This window comes from Pleuronectes platessa, chromosome 16 (genome assembly GCF_947347685.1).
Source record: "Pleuronectes platessa chromosome 16, fPlePla1.1, whole genome shotgun sequence".
Taxonomy (NCBI): Eukaryota; Metazoa; Chordata; class Actinopteri; order Pleuronectiformes; family Pleuronectidae; genus Pleuronectes; species Pleuronectes platessa.
In genome coordinates, this window is record NC_070641.1 from 24,264,257 (window position 1) to 24,279,982 (window position 15,726).

General features: G+C 47.9%; 2 protein-coding genes across 6 annotated transcripts; both read right to left on the reverse strand.

Annotated features, from left to right (window-relative positions):
* Positions 1 to 259: 259 nt before the first annotated feature.
* On the reverse strand, positions 260 to 4,273 carry si:dkey-16l2.16 (ras-related protein Rab-35). 3 transcript variants are annotated; one of them, XM_053442753.1, is made up of 6 exons: positions 3,712 to 4,273; positions 3,028 to 3,078; positions 2,441 to 2,564; positions 2,211 to 2,335; positions 2,001 to 2,125; positions 260 to 1,798 (listed from the first exon to the last, which is right to left on the reverse strand). In XM_053442753.1, exons 1-6 carry the CDS (start codon positions 3,764 to 3,766, stop codon positions 1,649 to 1,651), a joined length of 630 nt encoding a protein of 209 aa, XP_053298728.1. In that variant the 5' UTR covers positions 3,767 to 4,273; the 3' UTR covers positions 260 to 1,648. The 3 variants fall into 3 exon arrangements, with proteins under 3 accessions (XP_053298728.1, XP_053298729.1, XP_053298727.1); XM_053442754.1 differs by lacking the exon at positions 3,712 to 4,273 and adding an exon at positions 3,242 to 3,705; XM_053442752.1 differs by lacking the exons at positions 3,028 to 3,078; positions 3,712 to 4,273 and having other exon boundaries at positions 2,441 to 3,015.
* Positions 4,274 to 7,125: 2,852 nt separating this feature from the next.
* Positions 7,126 to 15,525, reverse strand: srrm2 (serine/arginine repetitive matrix 2). Of its 3 annotated transcripts, none has more exons than XM_053442746.1 (14): positions 15,310 to 15,525; positions 13,835 to 14,086; positions 13,640 to 13,735; positions 13,088 to 13,273; positions 12,555 to 12,638; positions 12,405 to 12,470; positions 12,292 to 12,321; positions 12,036 to 12,149; positions 11,737 to 11,875; positions 9,856 to 11,648; positions 8,754 to 9,425; positions 8,587 to 8,658; positions 8,052 to 8,159; positions 7,126 to 7,601 (listed from the first exon to the last, which is right to left on the reverse strand). In XM_053442746.1, exons 2-14 carry the CDS (start codon positions 14,080 to 14,082, stop codon positions 7,547 to 7,549), a joined length of 3,663 nt encoding a protein of 1,220 aa, XP_053298721.1. In that variant the 5' UTR covers positions 14,083 to 14,086; positions 15,310 to 15,525; the 3' UTR covers positions 7,126 to 7,546. The 3 variants fall into 3 exon arrangements, with proteins under 3 accessions (XP_053298721.1, XP_053298723.1, XP_053298722.1); XM_053442748.1 differs by having other exon boundaries at positions 7,993 to 8,159; XM_053442747.1 differs by having other exon boundaries at positions 13,835 to 14,120.
* Between the last annotated feature and the right edge of the window lie 201 nt (positions 15,526 to 15,726).

Sequence of the window (15,726 nt, forward strand, 5' to 3'; positions counted from 1 at the left end):
AGACGCTCAGGGAGAGGAGGAGGAAACTCGTGTTCACACTGAACATCAGAATGATGCTTTACAGTCTGTGGTGATTTAACTGTTTTAAATCATCAGGATGATTTCCTGCTCAAAGGAGCTGAAGTTAAACTGCAGCACTGAAAACAGATTTGAAAGTTCTGCTCCTGAGAGAATGCTTACACACCAACAGACGTATTGATTGACGCCATCTCTCCACGCTGCACCTTGACATGAAATATCTTTGCATCTGAACACAAACTCTGGATTTATTGCTTTATTTGGATTTGGACACATTTGCTCGGCGACAGATTTACATTAAAAACAACAAACAACTGGAACATTTTGTCGTGTAGTCGGAGTTTACTGGCGTTATTAACTGAAACAAGGCAAACGTGCATCGAGACTGAACACAACTGTCAGTGTGTCACGTTTACGATTTAGTAACGACAACAACCAGTTCCCTTTCAGTGGTACCACACTGGTTAGAACAAAAAGGCAAAACTCAGTGGTTCACTAGAGCAACGTTAAGGGACCATGACAGTGTTTTCATTACAGTTAGTTTATATCTCAGGTCTATTTAAAAGCAGATTGTAGTGTTGTGGGTTTCAGAGTTTTTCTGTTTCACTCTGGACGAGAGGAAGTGATGTCACCCTGCCTCCTCCATGTTAGCAGATGGGACATGTACGTTCACGTCTTCATGTTCCTGCCGAGTCTTGTTGGAATCAGTGGTTTGTGGAGCTGAGACTGACTCACGACTGGTTTCACTACAGAACGATCATCACTGTGACGCCTCGACTCAGATTTCATGTCCAAGATAAAACTCAAAGCTCATTTTCAAACAAATACTGATTTTCTGTTTCTCCAATATTTAAATAGACTCCAGGTTGGAACACGTCCAACATATCAAGCACGTTAAAGACTGGAAGTTAGGAATCTGTAAACATCTCATTTTAAACACTGAAAGATTAATCATTAATCAATAAACCATTCACCACATTAATGCAAAGTAATAATAAACTTGAAGTGCAGATGTCTGAGCTCCTCGTTTCAACATGAGACTCAAACACTACAACCTGCTTCCATCTAATAAACATCACAACGATTCTCTCACTGTCCTCAGCTGCTGCAGGAAGTCACTGATGACAGATCGAGGCTCCGCCCACACAGCAACGTTTTAGTTTAAAACTGAAAACAGTAAACACACCTGAAACACACGTCACATGACTGTTCACATCCACTGGTCATGTGATGTAGACAGGAAGTAGATAGTCCTTGCAGTTGGTTGCTTGGTAACAGAAGTGGAGTCGAGTCATGTGACTGACGAGAACCAACCAGGAAGAGAACGTGTGCGTCTCAGTTTCTGTTCAGAGTTTTCAAACTGACACGAGATCAGCAGCGTTTACAAACTTCTGTTTCAGGCGCTGGACAACTGCAGGCGTGACCGTGATGCATGTTAGAGGTGAAGTGTCCCGTGTGGACTGGGCCTGATCCCTCAGGACTGACAGCAGCAGCTGAGCAGTGGGACCCGACTGTTGTGTTGAAACTTGGCGCAGTCAGGAGTGAACCACAGTTTCTCACATTCATATCTGCAGATGAGACACTCGTCTTCTTCTGTAAGCGATGAGCGTCCTCGGCGTGCGTCCCCGTCTCAGCAGCACTTCTTGCCTCTCTTCCGGCGGTCCCGGTCCCTGTGGGCGTTGATGTTCACCGTGCCCTTCTCCCGCTCGCGCTCCCGCTCGGCCCGGTTCTGACTCTGCTTCTTGGCTCGGAGAACCATGTGGGTGAAGGCCATGAACATCTGAGCAGGGAGCAAACACAAACATCTGTTTGAATATGTTCTGTAGATCTAAATATGAAAAACACGAGTATATAAAATACACACGTGTTGACAACAATGCTCTGGTTGTAGTTTGTGAAATTAAACTTAAATAAATTGAATCAAAACTGAATCTAGTGTAATATTGTGATATGAGTGAAGCCACAGGACGTGTTTCAGTTACCTCCTCTACGTTTATGTTTTCTTTGGCACTCGTCTCAAAGACCCGAACTCCCACCGACTCCCCGAAGCGCATTGCATCCTGGGTATCCACCTGCCTGCGGGCGGGGTCGTCGCTCTTGTTCCCCACTGAGAAGAAAGCAGCAACTTTAGTTTATCAATGAAACATTTGATGGATGAAGCCTCTTCAGACGGTTACTTCACTTGGACTCACCCAGGATCTTGCAGACGTTGTCACAGTTCTGGGAGATCTCGTTCAACCAGCGCTTCACGTTCACAAACGACTCTGGATTCGTCACATCGTAAACAATGATGACACCGTGGGTGTTTCTGTAGTACCTGCAGAGAGGAGGAGGAAACTGAGTGAACTGACGGATACAGACTCAAACTACAGTGAAGGAAAACCCCTGAACATAAACCCAGCTGTGGTCTGGAGAGGATTACGTTGACGTGATGGTTCGGAACCGCTCCTGACCCGCTGTGTCCCAGATCTGCAGCTTCACCCGCTCGCCCTCAATGTCCACGGTTCGAATCTTGAAGTCCACGCCGATGGTGGTGATGTAGCTGCCTGCAGGAGACCAGCGGAAAACAGACGCACACTGAACACTGTGTCTCTCACACACACACACAGACACACACAGACACACACAGGATGGACTCATATCCTCATTTGCTTGTGAAGCAGCATTAAAAAGGGAAATAAAATGTCTTCTGCAGAGTCTGTTAATAAAGATGGACGACATTCCTCCACTTCCTCCCACTGTACAAGAAAGAAGCCATTTTCCACCAATGACGTCCAGGGGGGAGTCAGAGGACGCCCCCCAGCTGTCAATCATCACGTCCCAGCCTGTTTCTACATCATTAAATAACTGATTCAAACCAAACTGATCAGAAACACTTGAACAAACATCAGTGAGGTCAGAACGACCTGAAAGGACAAACATGTCTCCAACGTCCTCTCAGTCGGACGTTGCTCTGGACGGACCTGAGGACCAGAGATGAAGAGTCTGTGTCCGGATGTGGAAACTCACCAGAGAAGGAGTTGTCTGCGAAGCGGAGCAGGAGGCTGCTCTTCCCCACATCTGAGACAGAAACACAGCAGAGCAGCAGTTAGCTCAGTCTGAGGGAATGTGAGCGACCAGGAGCAGAAGGAACAAGTCGCTCACGTCTCAGGACGACAGAGCGACGGCTTCATTCCAGTAACAACACTCAGGAAACTCACACACAAGGACAGACTGAACTCACACTGGAAACATGAGACCATGAAACATCTGATTCAAAGAGGATGAAATCACGTCTGGATAATCTGCTGAGAACTGAGAACCAGTCGGAACTTGTTCGAACGAGAATGAAGCAGAATGAAGCAGCAGCAGAAAATCTAACTGGAATAACTGAAGAGGAAAAACTGCTCCTGCTGTTTACACTGAAAACCAGTTGATCAATGAACTGGTCCTCATTATGTGAATGTGTGGGTTTTATATATCACAGCCCTGGTTGTGTTAGGGGGCGTGTCCGACTTCTGTCCGTCACCACAAAGCTTCAAACTCTGAAAACTATCAGAACGAAGTGAAAACATGACTTCAAATGATTTAACAGCTAATAAAAAGTCAAAGACTTTTAAAATCTAAACTTTGGATCAGTTGTGTTTTCCTGAGCTGATCTGTTTCTTCAGAGCTCATTGACAGCACTTTGTGAAGGAGTTAAAAAGCACTAACTGGAGTCTCCGATGATGAGCAGCTTGAACAGATGGTTGTAGTCTTTTCCCGCCATCTCGAGGCCGCGATCTGAATTTCAAAGTAAAATCAGTTTCATAGGAGGAGGCGCGGTCGCTCCTCGGCTCCTCGGCTCCTCGGCTCCACCTCCCGACGCTACGGGCTCAGAGACCAGAACTTCGTCCAGAACTCATCAGCATTGGTCCCACGGCGCCAGCACCAGCACATCTCCAGTTGAATCTCTGTTTAGAGTTTTGGGTTTATCCTGCGAGTTTCAGTGTGAACGTTAAGAGTGAAACCGCAGCCGGCAGAACATGGAACATCTCTTAAGACCTCTGCATTCGTGATTCATGCTCGATGGTGAAGAGCGGCCGCGGGGCTCCACCTTAGTTCCAGCTCCACCCGATGAACCTCCTCTGGGGGGGGATTTCCAGCTCTTGGCGACTCATCGATTTTGAAATCCACAGCTCTGTCAGCAGCTCCCTCCTCCTCCTCCTCCTCCTCTCGATCCCCTCAGCGAGCTCGGTGTCTTCACAGAGGTCTCAGCGCCGAGTCGCCCGTCTGAGGCTCCGGGGCGGGGGGGTGGGGGGGGTGGGGCCTTCTGTGGTTGTAGCTCTGACAGTTAAACGTTCCAGCGTCTTGACAACTGATCGTCAGCCCAGTTATCGGCCCGAGCTCCTGCACGACTCCATCCCTGATTTAACAGAAGTGAGAATCGAGGATGTTCCTCTTTCTCAGGCAGCGAGCTGGCGTCACGTCTGCTGAGGTCCGGCCCCGGATTTCACTTCAGCTCCTCGGCTCCTTCGGTCACACGTCACATCACAGGAAGAGGGCGTCACTTCTTCAGTCCAGGGTGTAAAGACACTAAACAAAGAAAGGAGGGAGAGGTGATATGAAGTTAGACCAGCCATCAGTGTGTGTCCCTCCTCACCTCCCTCCCTGCTCCTCAAACAACGGCTGAGTCACTAAGTATAACTTCCTCATCCTGCTTCATCCACCCCCGTCCTATAACTCCACTGGGCTGGGGGGGAAGCAACCACACCAGCTCAGTCAGGCCGGGGGGGGGGGGGGGGGGGGGGGGGGGGGGGGGGGGGGTTCGGCTCGCTGAGCTAACGAAGCTAAAGTTTCCATAAAAACAGGAAAAGCTGCTTTCAAGCAACCGGACAGGATCCTGATGATCTGAGCCAGAGAAGGAGACAAACTGCACACGATGAACTTCAGATTCTACACATTGTGTAACCACAACAGGTTTAATCATGAATCCTCCTGAAGATCAGCTGAAGTCACACAAACCGTTTCATTCACATCATGTTTTCATCTGCACCGGTGGAAGTGTTAGATTGAAGGATTACACAGAAGCTACTGAGCAGGTTCTCACCACAGCAGTGATCTGAGTCTGGTTCAGATCCCGACAGTTCGTTTAAGAGGTTTGATAAGTGAGGTTTATAAATCTACTCATAGTGAGAGTGACTGTAAAACCCTGTGTAATGTTAATGAAGCTGCTGAACACTTTGTTTTCTGAGAGTAAAAAAAGTCCAGTTTCACTTCGTCTTTGCAGAAACTCTCATATTTAGATTTGATTCAGAAGCTGATGAGTCAACAAAGAGTTTAGATTTAGAAACATCAGAAGATCTGCTCCTCTCCTCAGGATCTTCTCTGTTTGAAACAATCTACTGAGACCTGCTAGTTCACTGAAGCTCACCTGTGAACGACCTTTAGAGAATCGAACCCAGAGAAGTCACGAGTCTTTACAGATGAAGCTCCAGCTGGTGACAGTCACTCACCTTCTCCATCGAGCTCCAGGCTGCTACCAGACTTCATTCTGAATTCTCTGACTTTCAGGGAATTCAGGATTAATGAGGTTTCGGTTTCGCTCTGGTTGCTGGTGATGACATGTGATTAACGAGGGAGGAGCCCTCTTCAGTTCGGCTACAGTTAAACAACATGTGAAGAAGCATGTTGGACAACATGTGAACTAACTCCCGTTTTTAGACGTTAAAGCGGAGTTAGCTCCAGCGGGTGTGTGAGCTGCAGCTGCGGGTCTGAAACATGACAAACACGAGCCACAAACACACTTCACCTCACGTTGAGTTTAAACTGATTGAGCCGAACACACAACCGACACACGACGTCTCACACAATGGTCTGTTTGTGTGTTGGGACCGTGAACCGAGGCCCATCAGCGCGGAAACGGGAAAATGTCCCGTGTTTTAGAGCCAGTCTGGGCCGGCGGAGCCTGGGGCCTATTCCCAACACGTCAGAAAAACTTCCCCGGAGAAAGTTGAGCCCTCCCCGGCCTGAGCGAGAACACTCACCGCGGTCAGTCAGGCCGTGAGCCCGCTGCTGTTTGTCCGGCTGAAGGCCGCTGGGTGTGGGCTCCGGTGGGAGAGCGTCCTGGTCCTGGTCTGGTCCTGGTCCTCCTCGGGTCCTGGTCTGAACCGACTCTGACTCGGGTCCTGAACCGACCACACCTGCCTGATGAGCCGCTCATCATCTGGTGCTGCGTTCAATCATGTGGGAAAAACCACTTCTCGGTCACATGTGACTAAAGGAATGTTTCTACAGCTCCTGAGTATTTATCGATTTATCAAATCAAATCAATTTTATTTGTCTCGGGCCGAAGTGCATCAGCAGCTGCAGGACAGGACTTTATACTGCAGACACCACGAGGACTCATCATGTAGAACCCAGAGTAATAATTCTGATAAAAGTGAATATGAACTGAAAACACTAAAAGGATGGAGGTGGAGATCCTGATGACTCCACCTTCCTCAGCAGAACACCTTCACACCTTCTACTGCTGCTATGAAGCCTCAGTTTCACAGGTTGTTCAGCCATCTTGGTTATACGAGACCAGAAGTAACCATATTTGGAGGAGCAGGGGGTGGAGCCTGAAACGCCCACCTATACCAATTGGACAGGTATCCCCGAACACATCCGGTGCTTTATGGTCTGTTTGAATCTAATTCACTAAGTGGACATCAGCTGTTTGAAGAAGACTTGAAACTAGAGATTGAGACTCCTGAATGTTTACTGACGTTATAAGGTGAGAAGTCTCTTTCTATAGAAACTACCAGATTGACACTTGCCTGGTTTTCCCAGCACGTTGTAACGTGACTGGTTTATGTTCCCGTCGACCGACAGGAAGCTTCTACCTACGTCACTCAGAGGGCGATGGTGTTTAAGGCGGGGAGCGTTTGGTGACGTAGTGCTTCCAGCAGCAGGACAGTGTGAGTGTTAAAATAAGAGAGTGATGATGGAGGAACAAGTCACTCAGACTCTTCGTTGTGTTTTTAATAGTTCATGGAAACGATGCAGATCTACGCAGTTTCGTTAGCAGAACATATTCACCGTCTGATTATTAAAAATATAGAACCTTCTTCAAGATGGATGAACAGCAAATATGTCACACAAATAAAATGTACAATTGCCTTTTTATTGTTATCAACCATTTTTCAACAAAGAAATTAACCACGTTTCAGTTTCTCCTCACATTAAATGGCAATCACGAATCTATTACATGTTAATAACCAAAATACAGACAGCCCATATCTACAGGTAGAACACAATCCACAGTACAGGTACAGAGGAACATCGTTACTTTAACTCAGCTGTTTTCATGTGTTAGCTTTTCTTACTCAGCTCATAAGAATAATGTACAGACTGGTCCTGCGTCACACTGCTGATCCACGTGTCGCGGCTCAGACCCAAATCCAGTCCCCAGACATTCACACCCAAGTTCGTCTGAGGTCTGAAGTTCATGTTGTTCAGACTCGTCGCAGGTGAGTGCAGAAACACCACAGAAGAAGAAGAGGGGACGAGTCTCTGTGTCCTCAGCTCATTTCCTTCGTCTGCTGGTTGACGAGCGACTGGGCGACTGTCGGCTGCCGCTTCTACCAGGAAGAAGAGAAGAAGAGGAATTAATCCTCCTGTCAAAATAAGATTTAATTAAGACGTTAAGACACAATAAACCCTCGGGCTCAAAGTTAAAGTGTTTATGTAAATTAAAACCCGACTGATCTGGATTTTGGGGTCGATGCCGTTATCCGGGAGTAAAACTGTTAAACACCGAAATATCTGCTACCGTGAGTTTGTTTAAATTCTTCAGATGTTATCAAACCATACGTGAGGTTTTATATTTGACAGTTTAAACATTGAAATGAATACAAAGGAAAACAAACATCAACAAATTTTGTATGAATCTTCCCTAAATTGTTAAATAAACACTGATACTGATACATATGAAAAACGGTTTATCCAGAGAATAATTATTAAATATCACACATCCACTAGTTGAAGCTGCTTCTCATTCGGTTCCGGGAGACGTCTTGGCGTGTACAGACCTGCGGCTCGGGGGGGACGGCTCTGCTCTGATGTACCTCGGAGGAGAATAACTGAGGGAGCGAGAGTCTCTCAGTGAATCAGCCGGGTTCCGCTGGGGCCTGACAGGACTGAGAGGAACACACAGGAGTTTCAGACCTTCACTCTGAGGGAGGACGACGCAGTGCAACGAGCAATCACAGCTAAAAGGTCGTTTTCAAATGTGAGAGCGAAATTCATATTTTTCTGTGTTAGAAACAGATCGAGTTCTTCTGAAAGCTGAGGGTTATAGACCAAACTGACCAAAGAGCAATACCACTGGAAATCGGGGGGGGGGGGGGGTGTAGCCAATTGTTCAGGAAAGACAACCATAATCTATCTGATGTTGGAAAAATGGACAAGTGGAGGACAAGTGGAGGACCTGCCCTCTAGTGGATGTATCACTGAACAACAATGCCAGAGTAAAGGACTCGTGATGTTTCCTTCATTCGAAGCAGACAAATCTCTTTTTGTAAGTTTAGGTTTAAATTCTGAAACTTCTTCTCCTCCTTCTCTTACCTCTTGTTCTTTGTTTCCTTTTCTCCGTCCGAGGAGGACGAGGACGAGCTGCTCGGAGCTTTGGTGGTTTTCCTGTTAGACAACATGAGAAAAAGGTAAATCCTCTTTGAAAATAAAACATCTCATTCTATTCTGTCGTTCACGCTCATTCCCCGTCGCCTGCTCACCCTTTTCCTGGCTCGGCCTCAGAGTCAGAACTGTCTGAAGAGGAGGATGAAGACGATGAGGAAGAGGAGGAGGAGGAAGAAGAGCTGGAGCTGCTGCTTCCGTTGCTCTTCTTAGCTGCCTCCCTGCCGTTCACCGTGCTCTTGATTCTGACCGTTTGGTCGGACGGTCGAGCGGCAGCCGGTGGCGACTCCTTCCTGGTCGGACCTTGTGATGGCTGTTTGGCGTCTGATTGGCTGCTGGCCGGGGACTTTCTGGAGGTCACGTCGGAGCGGGGGGGGTCCGACTGGGAGCCTCTTCTACCTGAGGGTGGAGCGTGGGAGGAGTCTCCGGAGGGACCCTGTGAAGAGGAAGAGCGACTCTTCTGCTCTCTGTCCTCTTTCCTGTCGTCCTCTCTTCTTCCGTCTTTCTCTGCTGGTATCTTTGTGTCTTTACTCTCACGAGCCGGTGAAGGTGAAGAGGACGAGGAAGAGGAGGAGCCGGAGGAAGATGAGGAGGAAGAGGACCTGCCAGGCGGGGGAACATCTTTTGGCTGCATCTTCGCTCTGTCTCTCTCTTGTTCGACCTCCCTCTGTCTAATCCGCTCGTTTTCTCTTTCTCTTTCTCTCCCTCGTTCCCTGGAGAGGGAGCGACTGCTCCTCCTCCGTCGTGGAGGAGAAGGAGAGCGACGGGACCTGGAGGACAGAGATATGAAGCAGAGGATTTTAGAATTGATCAAACTTTGTCATTAGAGACAAGAAAAACATGATACAAATATTTAACATCAGATCTACCTTTATACAGTTAATGTTCCTTAAACATAATTTTTATCTTGGATTAATTTTCATATTTTCATAAACTAAAAAGAGGTTTCAGTCTGACCCTGTGGCCTTTATTTTTACTTTGTGTGATGTCATTTCCTGGAGAATCTTTAATTGCATCAAGTCCGTAAAACCAGTAAAACCTCAGTTAATTGGTTCTGAAAAATACGATTAGCGTACTGAACCGGTCATAAATTTAGAGAATATACAAATCTGATGTTTTTTCCATTTGTCTCCTCGTGTCCACACAGCATCACATACGAGTTTGTTGTGTTCAGAATGTACATGCAGGTCCTTGTCTTACCTATTGGGGGGGCTGCGCCTCCTCTGGCTTCGCGATCTGCTGCGTCTTGGAGGCCGATCACGTTCTCTGTCCCTCTCTCGGTCTCGGTCCCTCTCTCGGTCCCTCTCTCGGTCCCTCTCTCTCTCTCGGTCCCTCTGCCTCTCTCTCTCCCTGTCTGACCAGGCCGGAGGAGGGGAGGCTCTCCTGGAGCGGGGCGGGGCCTCCTGGTACTGCCTTGGTGGGGTGCGACGGGCCGGGGAGGTGGTGGTTGTTTTCTTGGGCGGAGACCTCCTGGTCGGGGGGCTCGGTCTTGCCGCCCTCCTGGCTGTGCCCCTGTCCCTCCCTCTATCCCTTTCCCCAACTTTGGCCTCCAGCCTGTTTTTGTCAGCCTCGGCCTCAGGGTACCTGCTGCCCCTGCTGTGGTCTGCTCTGCTGGGTGGGGAGGGGGGGGGACTGGGACTGTCCACCTGTGTGGGGCTGTATCGCTCCTGACCTTTGGGTTGGGACGGACAGTCGTCTACAGGAGATCTGTGAGGAGGTCTGTCTGTCCTCTCGCGTCGGTCTCCTCCATCTTGTCGTCTCAGTGCGTCGCCCTCAGAAGCAGAACTTTCTTTTCTTCCATTGGTTAAATACCGATGAACCGCAGCTCCAATGGCAGCTGGGGCAATTTTCACGGGACTGGCTTTTTCCCTCCCTGCTGCCTTCTTCGCCTTGCCTTCATCCTCAGAGGATGAGGAGGAGGAGGAGGATGAAGATGAAGAGGAGGATGAGGAGCTGTCGCTGTCACTGCCACTGCTGCTGCTGCTCCCACTACTGCTGCTGGAGCTCTCTTTTCTTTTCTCAACCTGTTTTGCCTTGTCTTCTCGTTTGTCCTTAGCCGGAGGACTCCTCGTCTTCTCCTGACGGTCGAGCGTGTCGGGTCTTTCGTTCGTGTTTTTATCGGCAGGCCTGAGATCTTGTCTGCTTCCTGCAGATGGTCGAACCACCACCTCCCTTTTCCTGCCGTCTCCCTGACCCTGCTCTCTGCCTGGTTCTCCCTGCTTGTTCAGATTCCTCTCCAGGTCTTTTTCTCTTCTCCTCTCCTTCTCTCTTGGACCCCCGGTGGAGACAGGGGAGCGAGCGGCGGGGGACAGTGAACCACGAGACGGGTGTCCATCCCTTCTTCTGTCGTGTTTCTGTTGGCGAGGAGACAGCTCCCTCTCTTGTCGCCTCCCGGTGTCTTTCCTGTTGTCCCTTTCATTTGGTGCCCTTGAGTGCAAATCTCTCTCGGTCCTGCGCTCCCTCTCTCCACTCCTCTCCCTTCTCGCTCTCTCCTTCTCAGGAGGTGAAGGAGACGAGGAGTCGTGTCTGGTCTTTCTGTCCAGTTTACTCTTGTCTTTTTCCCTCTCGGTGTCTCTGCTCCTTCCCCTCCTGGTCTCCTGTTTAGGTGGTGGAGAAGGAGATGAGGAGTCATGTTTGGTCCTCTGAGGAGCACTCTCCTTTCCTTTGTCCTTCTTCTCCCCGCTCCTGGACCTTCTCCCTTTCTCCAAGTCTCTGCTCCTGGACCTCCTCCCTTTCTCCCTCTCATTTTCTCTACTCCTTGATCGCCTTCCTTTGTCCATCTCTTTGCTTCTGGATCGCCTCCCTCTCTCTCTCTTTTCTACGCTCCTTGAACGCCTCTTCCTCTGCATCTCTCTGCTTCTGGAGCGCCTCCCTTTCTCCCTTTCCCGGCTTTTATCAGCCTGCGGCGGTGGAGAGGGGGATGAGGAGTCATTTCTCCTCTTGGCGGAGCTCTTCTCCATCTCACTCGGGCGCTCTCTCTCAGGATTGGGCCTCTTTGGAGGAGAAAAGGTTGAAGTTGGTGTGAATTTTATCATCACAAAAGTAAAAGAGGAAAAAAGGAGAAGCAGCTCCGGACTTTACCGTTTCTCTTCCCTGACGATGTGGGAGGAGCTCCTCGTGGCCCCTCCTCCTCCTGTCGGGCGATCTGTCCTGTCGTCCGTCATCATCTTTTCTTGCAGATTGTTCCTGTTGACGTGACCTCACTGGAGCTGGAGAATGACTGTGGACATCAGAGAAAAATCTGTCAGATGCTGATGAAAATAATTATCAGCAGTTTTAGCTCAGTAATAAAGAACCAGAGCGGCAGATTGTCCCGGGACGATGTGGGAACATTCAGGTGAGACAGGTGGAACCTTTTGGGGACATTTCTTTTTCTGTACCTGTGAGAAGAGTCGGAGGAAATACTGCCGCCTTGTACCACCTTGGTTTTCTGAGGACTCGAACCATCACCCTTTCCTTTCTTCTTGGACACCTTCTGTTTCTCGTCTGAGGAGCTTTGAGTGGAGGAGAGGTCGGATGTGAGGACGAGGCTGCACACGAACCCACTTTCTTCAACATTTCATATTTACAGCACCAAAACTAAAACAAGACGATGATTTCTTATATAAACAGACGGTTTCATTTGAATTCACCAACCTGTCTTCTTCACTCTCTTCTGACACCTCACTGAAAAACAAATATCCCAGTTATTAATCTCTCTCCATGTCAAACCAGTCAGTGAATCATGAAAGAATCTTGTGGTAAAATACCGCTTCTTTTTCTTCTTTTTAGATTTCTTCTTCTCTCTGCGAGGAGACGGGGAGGGACTCTCTGAACTGCCGGGACAAGGAACAGGAACAAAGTCAAACCTGCTTTTATAACCTTTATATTTTCTATTCTTATCAAGTTGGTTTTCTCACCCGTCTCTGTTCTTGTTTTTCTTCTTCTTCTTCCGACTGCGCTTCTTGGGAGGAGAATCTGAATCGTCCGAATCTTCCACCAACCTGAGAGAGCGAGGGCAACAGCAGCAAGTCAGGGACGGAGCTGGTGAAGTCTAATCATACTGGTGGTGAGATTTCAGCCACGGAACCAGAGACGTCAACTTTATGGTATAGAGTCATATTCCAGAGAAATGCCATCTCCCCAAAACAAAAGATACCCTGCAGCAACAAACTAGAAATGTATTTTCTAGGTCGTTTGGATGAAGCTGGTATTGATTCCTATTTATTGTGTGAAATCAACATCATTGACACCAAGGCTGTCTCTTTGATCTCAGTCCAACTCCTCATAAGTTAATAGAACTATGGAAATGTTTGTTTTAGAGATCGGAACATTTGTCTGAATATAAAGGTTTTAACAGGATATTAAAAACATGATAATAATTGAGCCACATTGTTCAACAGTTATTTAGATAATGAAATATGTGTAGCTGCACAGTGTTTGTCCCACTCACGTATATTTCTGTTGCTGCAGCTTCTCTCGCTCCAGACGCTCCTGCTCTCTCTTCTCCTTCTCTCTCTCCTTGCGGTCGGCGTGGAAGGACGAACCGTCCACGTAGTCGCTGGAGATTCCAAACGCAGCGCGGAGACGGTCGTTCTTCTGCTGGTTGGCTGCAGCCAGGGCGTGAGTCTCCGTGGCCCTGAGGAGAGAAACAAGCTTTCTGTCACCAACACGGTGTCGTACAAACCAATGAGATGCTCTCAGAACTTCATCAAAACAAAGAACAGGGATCCAGAGTTTCTTCATGCAATGGAAAATGGGCAGATCATAAAAATGTACATAAACACTTTAGTGTCTAGATTGTGTTTAACAAATCCTTCTGTCAAAATGTTATGTACAGTCAGACTTTCATCTCAATTCTGTCATGTTTTTAATGTAAAGACTAATTCTGCACAGGGACAATAGTTTGTTTTGTTTTTACATAAACAACGCGCAGCAGCTTTCAGTCTGAACGAGACATTTGAATGGAGCCAAGTTAAATGCAGGTTGTGTGTGCTGGTCTCACGTTGGTCTATCGGAGGGGGCAGGTGCCGGCTCCTCCTTCTCCTGCAGCATCATTCGGAAACTGTTCACCTTCTCCTCTATCTCCTCGGCAGAATACCTGAGCGTGAGAGAAGCCATGAGGATCTAACGATGTACCAAACATGATTTATAATCTGATCAGAAGTCAGTTCAGGTTGGTGAGCACGTGTGACTTTACCCTTGCTCCTCCATCATGTCCTGTAACTCCGCACACTTGACCTCCAGCTGCCTCTTGCGCTGGTGCTCCAGGATGTCGGCATTGGGCTGCCTGTTGAGCTGACTCTCCAGCCGCTCCCGGTCCTTCTCGTCCCGGTCTCCACCGCGCTCGTCCCGCGGACGCTTGGCGCGAACGCTCGACAGGTTGCGCTGCACGTAGCCATTGGTGCCACTGCCCCTCGGAGTCACCAGGCCAATCCCATTGTACATGGCTCTGCACAGACAAGTCAGGGGTTCAGTGATTCGTGCTGAAACCCAATAGGTCATATTTAATATTAATAAATTATCTAAGAGGGTTGATCAGTTTTCTTCAATCCCAGTTGATCCACTTCTACCTCTCTGTGGTGGAGAGATGCACGTTATCTTTTACATGAAGCTCGGATCATCTTTTCTATGCACAACATTAAACATTATATTTTAGTTAAGGCAGAAAATCAACAGACAGACATCGAATCATTTCACACACACATCTTTGAAATACAGAGTAAACATTTGAGCCATGACTGAAAGTGAACTTGAAATTATCTAAATATTTGCTTTTAATTCAAATATATCAGAAAAGTATATTTGACGCGTCACAAACATGACACTTTATCCAACAGACTCAACAATTGGAAAATATAGAACAATTTAAAACACAGATGCTCGTTAAGAGTTTTTTCTGTTTTCAGTTAATAATTGAGATTTTTTTGATAGAAAAATAGTTTGTTTTAGGAAAAATCATGTGAGAAATATTTTTCCAATATATTAAAATCCCCCCCAGTCTGTTCTCCATGTGAAGACCAGATGTTCTGAAGGTTTTGATCGTTTCTTCTGGATTATTCTGATCAACACCAGTAAACCAGTAAACCAGTGGAACACATTAAGGTAGTGACGGACTTCCATTCTAAAATGGCTGACGTGAGTAAAGTGGCAGATCCTGGTCGGACTGGGTTCAGAGTCCTGGACTGGTCCAAGGTGGGAAACACCGGAACCATGAATATTAAACATCTGGACCGTGACGTCGAGCGGCTGCTGGTGTGACGCTCATTAATCGACCCTGGTGGGTTTACGTGAGGCCCAAGTTCCTCTCAACGTGACGGAGAACTGGTGGAAAGTGAATCTTCTGAGTCTCCTCACTGGAACCTCCATGTTGATCTTCTTCAACCCTCACGGGGCGAAGCCACTCGAAAACAGAGCTGCTCATTAACACGTGCGCCAGAACACAAGGGGCCTGATGCTACGTCTGTTAGCAAGTAGCTTACAGACGACTGACGAACTGGTAAAACACGATTACCACTGACTTCACGAACTGTAACCAGCAGAGCTCCAGTGAGTGGCTCGGACGCGTTCACTGGTTTCACACCGAGCTGGATTTAACCATTAAACTTCCCACAGGCCCGAGCGCGAGCCAGCCCACTCCCAGCTAGCTAGCGAGCTAACGCAGTTGTTACGTACCAGTGTTTCCTCCGCAGAGAAAACGGCGTTGGGGGAAATGAACGATCAATAAATCCCTCGGATCCAGACACCGGAACAAACCGAACAGCAGCCGAGTCCTCCGAACGCGGAACAATAAAGAAAGCGACTGGTTAGCTTCGAGCTAACGGCTCCGACCACCGAGCACAGCAGGACTACGAGCTACCACGTGACGTCACACGCACAGGACGTGCGTACGACCCGAGAGGCGTTCAAATAAAGTCCGTTCAACCAGCATCGCTTTGTGTGTTTGTGTATTTCAGTCATGAATAATTCAGTAATAATATTAGTAAACAGTAATGGTTGATGTCTGTAATTTATCATGTTTCTACTTCATTATTGGCCAAGAAACAGGAAACTACCGACACTGTGGAGGAAACATTGTTGAATTTTACACCA

Coding starts and splice junctions, on each gene's coding strand:
- si:dkey-16l2.16 (XM_053442752.1), bottom strand. CDS start 2,940: ATGTTTGTCCTTTCAGGTCGTTCTGACCTCACTGATGTTTGTTCAAGT. Junction 2,126..2,210: donor CAACGTCTGCAAGATCCTGG/GTGAGTCCAAGT, acceptor CTTTCTTCTCAG/TGGGGAACAAGAGCGACGAC. Junction 1,799..2,000: donor AAAACATAAACGTAGAGGAG/GTAACTGAAACA, acceptor CTCCCTGCTCAG/ATGTTCATGGCCTTCACCCA.
- srrm2 (XM_053442746.1), bottom strand. CDS start 14,082: ATGTACAATGGGATTGGCCTGGTGACTCCGAGGGGCAGTGGCACCAAT. Junction 12,471..12,554: donor AAAAACAAGAACAGAGACGG/GTGAGAAAACCA, acceptor TTGTCCCGGCAG/TTCAGAGAGTCCCTCCCCGT. Junction 12,150..12,291: donor GAAGAGAGTGAAGAAGACAG/GTTGGTGAATTC, acceptor CTCCACTCAAAG/CTCCTCAGACGAGAAACAGA.